This window comes from Beta vulgaris, chromosome 2 (genome assembly GCF_026745355.1).
Source record: "Beta vulgaris subsp. vulgaris cultivar EL10 chromosome 2, EL10.2, whole genome shotgun sequence".
NCBI lineage: Eukaryota > Viridiplantae > Streptophyta > Magnoliopsida > Caryophyllales > Amaranthaceae > Beta > Beta vulgaris.
The window spans coordinates 17,159,457-17,169,371 of record NC_079203.1 but is presented as its reverse complement, the minus strand read 5'-3'; the positions used below and the strand labels follow the sequence as shown (position 1 = coordinate 17,169,371).

At 35.1% G+C, this 9,915-nt stretch overlaps 1 protein-coding gene across 7 annotated transcripts in view; it reads right to left on the bottom strand.

The window, feature by feature from the left end:
* Positions 1–9,413, bottom strand: part of LOC104887239 (valine--tRNA ligase, chloroplastic/mitochondrial 2) — a 55,254-nt gene extending 45,841 nt beyond the window's left edge. For 2 of the 7 annotated variants that reach the window (XR_008967968.1, XM_057392523.1), the window contains exons 1-4: positions 9,193–9,413; positions 9,010–9,094; positions 5,005–5,131; positions 541–624 (exon numbers count right to left, since the gene is read on the bottom strand). Coding sequence is in view for 4 of the 7 variants with exons in the window: in XM_057392523.1 (XP_057248506.1) it covers positions 541–624; positions 5,005–5,131; positions 9,010–9,094; positions 9,193–9,334 (438 nt within the window). In the remaining 3 variants the exon portion in view is untranslated. Of the gene's footprint in view, positions 1–517; positions 625–5,004; positions 5,132–9,009; positions 9,095–9,192 lie in introns of those variants that run through there. The other 5 variants (XM_010671833.3, XM_057392522.1, XM_057392524.1 and 2 more) reach the window with 5 other exon arrangements.
* Positions 9,414–9,915: the final 502 nt, after the last annotated feature.

Sequence of the window (9,915 nt, the reverse complement as noted above, 5' to 3'; positions counted from 1 at the left end):
TTTTGAGGCTTATAGGGCTTTCAGTGCTTTGCGGGTTAGAATTCAGGGAAAAAAAACGCGCTCGCGGTCGCGTTCGCGGGAACGGTCGCGTTGTCGCGGGAACGGCTTGTAACGGCGAAATAGAACGTTTCGCGGCCGACGCGGCGTGAATTTTTTTAAAAAAATTCACATTAATATGTTTTAACCTTATTTGCATTTTTTTAGTTTATGAAGCATTATTAGAACATAATATAATCAAATCTAATAGAATATCATGTTTCCTCAACTATATAATTAAATCATAAAAAAAAATTTGGCCAATGTTTGAAAAGAACGGATGTAACGGGGATAAAATCGTTCTAACGCGGCGAGTTCGCGTTACGGAACGGACAACGCGGCGAGAAGTACGTGAATTTTATTATGGCGTTCCGTAACGGGATTTCGCGGAACGGCAAATCCAAAATCCGTTACAGAACGGCCGTTCTGTAACGGAACGGGAGAGTTTTAATTCCATGGGTTAGATACAATGATAACTTACCAAGAACTAACCTAGAAACAGACCTGAGTAGCAATGCCTGCATGATCAGTACCGGGAATCCAAAGTGTAGGTCTTCCTTTCATGCGATGGTATCTAACCATTATATCCTACAAGAGACCATTGAAAGCATCATGTCAAGAAAAAAAGAGAAGCAGTCAGATCAGAAAAATCAATCAGCAGCCCATTAGTGCAAAAGTATAAAAGAAACGGAGATTTATATAGTCAGAGGTTGGGACGGGGACAGGGTGAAACAATAGAAAGAGAGTGGAGGGGGCAACAACGTTAGTATTCAAGAGAGAGGGAAGAATTAGAGCATCCACCACCATGACATGAAATTAGTTCATGGGATCAAAAACAAAACAAAAAATTCATCCCCATCATGAACTTGCAAAATATGTTTGATCTTATTGTGACCAACCAACGAAATGGTCACATGGTGAACAAAAAAGATTATGTCATGAGAAAAAGTGGGGACCACCAAGTGGTGGAAAATTGCGTAACAAAATATATTTGCCAAATTAAAATTGCTATATTTCAAAAAAGTACAAATCAAAACAATAAAAATAAAAAATAAAAACAATAATTGTGATAAGGAAGTCGAGGTACTTGATCTGAAAGTGAACATGAGTTGTTCATATCCCATTCCACCAATCCCAGGATCACTAATGGCCATCAATCCCAGGATCAAAAAGGAGAAGTCAAAACTTCACTTTCTTAAAGCATTCCTATTACTAGGGATGTTAATGAGCCTGGGTGGCTCGCAAACTATTGGAGCTTGGCTCGATCAAAGCTCATTTAAAGCTCGACTCGATTTTGAGATCGGCTCGAGACCTTAACAAGCCGAGGCGAGCCTGAACCTAGCGGAGTTCGGCTCCAAATCTCGCAAACATGTTCGATATATTTTAAGTTACTATCTTATATATTGATTTTCAATTCTATCCCAATTCCCAGCGCCCAACTGAATAAGAAATAACAAAAGAATGAAAGTTCCTAAGCCAACCCACTCAAGAAATACAATTTACAGAATGAGAAATAAAAAAAAGGGTGAGAAGGCTCCTCATCCTAATTCGCACATAGCGCACACCAAAGGCTCAAAGTCGCACAGCAACTCTTTTACATTTTCCCTTCTTCTTTTTCTTGATTTCTTCCTCTAACTATATAATGAATGATGGCCATCGATTCTCTCTCCTCTTTTGTTTAATTTTTTTTATCTTTTTATTTTTTTCATCCTTTAATAGATGAATGATGATTGTTTATCGGTTTCTTCTTTTAATTTTTCTTTTTCTTTTGATTTTTCTTTCCTTTTTCTTGAATTCTTGCTTTGATGTATGCTGAATCATGAATTCATGATGCGTTGATGAATGATTCTTTCTCTCCTCCAATTTTAATTTTTGTCTTTTTTATTGGTACTTACCGTTTTCGAGCCAAATAGTCTACGAACCTTTCTCGAGCCGAGCCAAGGCTCACTTGTTTCGAGCTCGAGCCGAGCCCATATTTTCAAGCTCGATGAGCCCGATCTTTCTCCTTATCGAGCCGAGCCCGCCTAAGTTCGGTCTCGGTTCGGCTTGTTAACACCCCTACCTATTACAAAGAAATATAGCCACAAATCATAACCCAGGATCATTAGTACCTATGAACAACCATTAAAAAGAAATATAACCACAACCATATCCCGTTCCACCAAGACAGTTTTCTACGTTGACTGTAAGGTGGTCCCGGGATTTATAACTTCACTCGCCATCAGGATATGGTAGACCGTGAGTTTATGCGAATAATTCAAAAAGGAAAAGTCAAAATAGCATTGAAAAAAGATAGGACTAAAGAGAGGAGTGGGGCCCGATGGCATACCTATCGAGGTCCAGAGATGCTTCGAGGAGAGAGGGGTGCCGTTAGAGTAGAGGAAAAGTACTATCATCCCCTTCTACAAGAACAAGGGTGACGTCCAAGATTGTGGCAACTATTGAGGGATCAAACTTTGAAGTGAGTTATCCAGCAAAGATTAAGGAGAAGTGTGAAGATCTCGGAGAAACAATTTGGATTTATGCCCGAGAGATTGACCATGGAGGCCATTCATCTTATAAGACAATTAATGGAGAAATATCGACATAAGGAGGATTTACGTATGGTTTTCATTGATCCGAAGAAGGCGTATGATAAGGTATCGAGGGAAATCCTTTGGTGGTCTTAAAGTAGGAAATAAATTTTGCTGAAATATATTGATATCATTAAGGACATGTATGAGGGAGTAAGCATGAGTGTGTGAACTAGTGTTGGAAAGACCAAGGAGTTGCCCATTACGATTGGAGTACATTTGCGCACTTGACCCGTTTCTTTTTGCTATAGTCATGGAAGAATTGACGAGACGATATACCTTGGTGAATGATGTTTGTAGATGATATTGTGTTAATTGATGAAACAAAAGAAGTAGCAGAAAGTAAGTTAGAATTATGGAGACAAACTTTGGAATCTCGAGGCTTTAGGCTGAGTAGAAACAAGACGGAATATGTGGAGTGTAAGTTTAGTGGGATCCGAAACAGAGAGGCAAGGGAGATTAACTTAGATGGGAAGACTCTCCAAGGTTCCAAATTCTTCCGATATTTAGGATCTATTATCCAAAAGGATGGGGAATTGGATAGCGATGTGGCTCATAGAATCAAAGCAGGTTAGTTGAAGTGGAAGAGTGTCACAGTGTTCCTATGGGATCCATGCTTGCCCCAAAGATTGAAGCGACTCGGCGGTGAAACATTGTCACATGCATAAGATTGTGGTGGAGATGTGTATGTTAAGTGGGATGTGTGGGCTTATGAGAAAGGATCGATTGAGGATTGAAATTATTAGGAAGGAAGTAGGGGTTACACCGATTGAGTTTAAGATGATGAAGAATTGTTCAAGATGATTTGGACATGTAAGATGAAGACCAAGTGATGCCCCGGTTAGGAGGCAGGATGGATGGCAAAGTGATTGAACATTATTTACATATTCACTTTCAATTTATTCACTTTCAATTCTTTACATGTAAGACGGAGACCAAGTGATGCCCCTTTTAATCCCTTTCAATTTACTTCTTGTGTTTTGCAAACCTTTTGCATTGGACATTCTTTACATATTCACTTTCTTAAGGTTTTCTCTAACCTTTTCATTTATTTTCCTACAAAGATTTTTCTTCTCTCTTCGTCTTTCTTGGTTCTCTTCTATATGATATTTTTAAATGTACTTTTTTATTTTTACATTTTTCGTATTTTTTCTTACCCCTTATGTTATTTTTAATTAATTTTTTTCTTCTTGTTTTGCTTTTATTTATTCAACTTTCTCCTTCTTCCTTGTTTATTCTTTTTAACTCCGCACTGTTTTCTTGTTTCATTGGTCACGATGAAGATTTCCCATGATGATTAATATTAGCCCACCCTAAATCATTTTGGGACTAATGCTTTATTATTGTTGTTGTTATTTTCTGGGGAGTATATGCGAACAATTCCCCAATTAGAAAAAAATAAAAAGGAGATAATAGGGGCAATGAATGTCCACCAAAACCAAGTAGAAAAGAACTCCAACCTCACGTTACATTCTGAATTGTGCATGGGAAACTAAATGACCATGGTCAACAAGCTCAATAGAAAAGATAAAAGCACCATCAGTTCCATAAGAAACCTAGAGTAGGCATTCGCTCCCAAAATACTATATTTTTCCTTTCTAAACAAATCATATATTCCCTCCAGAATACTCTTTACACTTCCCTTGTTTATCCGTCCAGAATACTCTTTACACTTCTATTTTGGGAAATGACCCATTATTATTTTAATCATTCTATCTTTTAACTATTGACCTCCACTCTCTCTCCTCCAAATAAAATAATACCACTCTTATTACCAACCAACTCTAACCATGGCCCACATTCACTCTCCTTAAAATAAAATAATACTACTTTTACTTAAAACTAACTCCTATCACATCTACTTTTCAATAAAATAATAATTGATAATCAAACAACAACTTATCATCTAAAACTATGTGCCTTGATAAGTGTCAAGAGTCTTTTGGGACGGAGGGAGTAACTAAAATTGTCACTCCATTACAAAATAGTACGCTCCTTACATCTCCCCAAAGCATATATAATGAAATTATAATGATACAAAGGTCAAAGCAAAATGTCAACAGTACTAAATAGTCTTATTTCCACAAAAAAAAGTTGTCAGATCACAAGGCTTCTATAATAGGAGGACTCATTTTGCCTCCAAAATTACATCTGCTCACTATTGAGCTTCTCGATGATAGCTAATGAACACAAATAATTTGACCCACTTCGGAACCTCGGGCTTCTAAATGAAAGTGGAAAAGAGGAAAAGCTCCCTGTGTCCTTGCCTATAGAACGGAAAGGTGGAGAAGCCCAATATGGTAACTGATGACCACTAAAATTCCTAAGCCCTCCATGTAACATATTCATACAAATGATTAAGATGTTGAAAGATAATAAACATAACTTCACCAACCTCAAGAGTTACAAACATTGCATGCCCCATATGCAATGATCCAGTAACATTAGGTGGTGGCATTGGAATAACAAAAGGTTCACCTCCTTGATCCAAATTTGGTTTAAAGTAACCTTGAGATTCCCACCTGATACCAAACACTTCTACAATAAGATGCCACATAATGCCTTCTTCAATATGAAGAAAACAAATATAAGCGAGAGAGGTGAGCTATGATGACAAATTGTAAATTGTAATCACCCAAGAAAAAAAACAGAATAAAATAACACATACAAGTAAAACCCCTATCATCTCAAAATACAATCCCCTTTTGTATCATAATGGACAACAATTTACTTCATCCGTTATTCTTTAGTTGTACCCCACGGGCTTGGAAAGTTTGACAACCCTAAATTTTGAGCACCAATATCTATAATTATGTACAAGTAAAAATTATCGAAAGTGCTTTATCAAAATTTATAATCAAACAAATTAAACAAGATTCCACGTGCAATGTTTTCCTTTGGGCTTTGTTTGGTAGGAAGGATTTGGATGGAAAAGAAATGAAAGGAAAGGTAAAAACAAACTTTCTCAAGTTTGGTAAAAGAAAATAAGAGAGGTTTGATTGGAAAGGATAGGAAGTGGAAGGAAAAGAATACTTTTAAATCCTTGCTTTTCTTTCCTCTCAAAATCGGAGGAATTGGACAGGAAAGAAAGCTAACAAGATTTTTAACTATGTTTTCTTTATTTTCTTCCTTTCCTTTCCTTTACTAATGACAACCAAACATGTGATTCCTCTTAAATCCACCAATTATACCAAACATTGAAAACTACAACTACCTTCTTTTCCTTTCTTTTCCCTTCCTTTACTAAAAAAATACCAAAAAAAGTGTTAATACAGGTAATTCAAGACAGTCAAAGTGGAATTGTACTCAGTGGTCATTTGGTTCTAACTGCGGGAAATATATATTCCAAGGAAATTAAAAAGTCAAGGAAATTTTATTTAATGGAAAATGCAAAAAATTGTTTGGTTGTTGCGCGAGAAATGAAAATTCTCACGTGAAGTCGTATTTACCTAGGGGGACTACGACACTTGATTAGGGATGGCAGTGAGGCGGGTCAAGTATGAGACTCGCCCCATTCCCACCCAACTAGGGTGGGGATAGGTCTAGGTTTGGCGGGGAAGGGGATGAAAATCATAGCCACATTGGGTGGTGCAGCGGGTATGGAATAAATGTTATACCCACCCCGTTCCCTTCTGCCCCGCCTCTCCTTCATCTTATACCCTACTCTCTATTAAAAAAATATTATATATTCGAATAGTTATTATTAAAACCCAACTTATATACTTATATAATAGAGATAATTTTGTTGTGCAACTGTAGTAGTGGCAGATTTTTTGGATTATTAGGAAGATAGTTGCGGGTATGAAGTGGGACAACGAGGGTACAAAGCGGATGTGAGTACTCATGCGGGATGGGGGCGGGGATGGGTTTAAATACATACTCATTTGACGGTATTGGGTCTGGAATTTTCCCCCGCAACGGGTGGTGGGGCGGGATATGGATGGAGATTTTATTAAATGACATTTGAGAGAAAAAGAAGAAAAAAAAAGGGCTCCGTTGGGTGGCTGGCCGACCATCTTCTTCTTTTCTCTCTTTCTTCTTTCCTTCTTCCTTCTCTTATTTGCAACCCCTCTATTTTATTTTCGAAAGAACTGGACTTCCAGTTCTTGTTCCTTCCTTCTTTTCTACTTCACTTTACTAACTTTTGCTTTATGTACTTGTTTTATTATTTTATTTATTTTTTTCTTCTCTTCCTTTTGTCCTTTTGTACATACTATTCAAGGAAGATGTTCTACAACTATTACTTTTTGCAACATGTTTACTTTTTTTTATTTTATCATTTTCTTTCCATTCTCTAAATTTGAACAAACAACTTTCGACACTTGGTTTTATGTTTTAATGTAAAAGTTTATAGTACCTACTACCCTCAATTTAACAATTTTAATTACGTCGGATATTACATACTTCCTCTGCTTCTTTTTACTTGCAACAGTTTGACTTTCACGTCTGTCAATGCATAATTTCAACCATCAATAAATTTAATTACCGATAAATAAAAATTATAAAAGATATATATTCGGAAAATGTACATTAAGACGAATCAAACAAGATCCCACATGAATATGTTTTTCCTTAACTATAAATCACCAAACATAAATTGAGTAGAGTTGGTGAATAGTGTAAAAGTCAAATTGTTGCAAGTAAAAAGAAACGGAGGAAGTAGATAACTAATTTCATTCGTGGAACTATTATTGTAGATGGAGATTTTGTAGAAGGAACTTTTTACGGGCGACTTTATTATTCGTATTTGCGCTACTCGAGGTAATTTCGATGTCTATCGTACTCTATTTCCCGTTGTAAAACGGTTTCCTATGTGATTGTGTGATTATGTTGCTATGTACGTGATAAATAATTTATAGACTAATGCTATGAATTTATGAGTTAGTAATTACTATTATAAGAGTATGATTCTCATAATACTATGAAACTGGAGTATGTTATTATAATATTGATAATAGTATAAATATTTTATTATCATGTGATTACTTTGGAACAAGGATTACTAAAGTATTAGTATAATAGTATGTGAATATTCTTGTAGAGAACTTGTGACTAGAATGTGTTCTATGTTAAAAGAACTTGTGGAATGTATGGTTATCTAATTGAGAACGTGTGTACTTTATGACTTTTTAAATAGAACTAACGAGGGTAATAAAGCCCGAAAGGGTGTTGAACAGGTTGCATATATGATACTATATCTATCTATAGGTTGATTATTATATACGATACAGAACTGTTGTCTTTCTTCTATTTGTTGTGATCCTTAGAAAGGGTTTGCATACTAGGGACTTTATGATATTGGCCATGGTTATATTGGGGTGACGACCTCTCGTTGAAGTAGGCGGATAATAGGGATCAATCCCGGCCCACTGACGTTCACATTCCCTCTCTTGATTAAAAATTATTGTTGTTAATTGTGTGATTAAATGTTATATGATTATGTGACTTATGTCTGGAGTTATTAATACAAACGTTTTAAAACCCAAATATTAACATTGATATTGTTTGTTCACCTTTTCTTCTAAACTCAAAACTTATTTTAAAATTATTATTTTTACGGGAAGGAGTCGAATTACTCAGTTTTTTTCATGTTTGGGAGTTGTCTCTCTTGTTGTCTTCTTTTCTGTTACTTTGTAGGTTGGACTTGGTGATGGGATCTCGTGTGAGGAGACACTGGATAACCTTATCTAGTTGTTCTATCTAGGAATTATATATTTTAGTTTTTTTTGTCGAAACTTTTGGTTGTAATAGTATTCTTAACTTCAAGTAGTTGGTTAATTTAATTTTTTTTTGTTAGCCTTTCGTTTACTCTTAGAGAGTGAATGGGCGGTAATATCCTCCAAGTTTGAACAAATGATTATCGAAAACTATATTTATTTGACTATATATATATATATATTTAAATTTGGAGGGTGTTACAGTGTTGGGCACCTGAATTCAAAAACTAAGATTGGGTACACTAGATCGCAACAAAAAGGAGACAATAGAATTAGGGCTGGAGGTAATCCTTGTCCATTTTAAAGCTTCCACCACTGTATTACATGTTTAATTGAGATTAATAAACATGTTAATTATAATTAGACTTACAGTGGAAATTCCTATGTTTTTGTCTAACAAACAACTCAGTTTTTTACTTCCGGTGAATTCTAATTCACATGATTTTTCATGTCAACCAAATAAGCGCTAAGCTTCGTATGAGTAACAAGTCGATTATTCTTGTGTAAATTATTCGTGTAAATTATTCTTGTGCAACAAAGTCGTATAACCAAAATAAGAAAATTGTTTCACTATATCAGCAAATTACCAGTAATGTTGTTGTGATTTTATAACAAACAGATTATTCTTGTGTTAATTATATCATATCATTGCTCATATAATCAATTCAAGGGAAAGAAAATACCAATTGTAAATGTTCTCCTCCCACTGAAAATCAAAGGATTTCGCCACTTCAGGCGATGTAAACACGCCATTTATTGAAGCTGAAACTGCCATTAAAACAGAAAAAAAAAATGGTAAAAATTACCTTGAAAACACAAGAATTAAAGCAATTTTTAAGCAGAATTTTCTCCTAAATAACAAATACCGGAGAAAAGTCGAGGCCGGAAACAGGACAAGTGATGAAAGGAGGAAACTTTAATTATGAAGCGACGAGGAGAGAGAAAAAGAGGGTTCAGTCTGCGAATGGAGGAAGAAGAGAGGAGAGAAGGGGTGGAGAGTAACGCCATTGTTGAGCTCTGTAGAGTGTGGTGCCAATACTATCGAAATGAAAGGGTGAGACTTGAGACTTGAGACTTGAGACTTGAGAGAATGAGAAACGGTAAATTTTTCTTTATTAGGTAATTTACGTATGCAGTCATAAATTTAATAAAAAAATTAATATGAATAGTTACAATTATGAACACTAGAATTTTTTGCACGCGATGCGTGCTTGAATATTTTTCGAAACAGAAACTCGATTTTCTTCAGCATAAGAGTCAAAATTTGAACATTAGGCATACAAAGTATAGTTGTTTTTAGTTGCGAAATTTGATTGGTTTAGTTTCTGTCACTTAAGTCTCTCACCATTCTTTATGTTTTTTTTTTTACTTTTCAAAGTTAAATTCTATGAGCAAAATATAAATTTTATTGAATCTATTTATGATTTCTAATATTATAATTTTTTAGTTGATTTTTGAATTAAGTATAGTACTTCATAAATTGTAAAGAAAGTGGACACTTTGATTTCAAGTCAATTTTTTCATAGGTTGTAGTTTATAAGTGAATTTTTAAGTTTTTATAAAGTTTTCTCATTTTAGTGATTTGCATA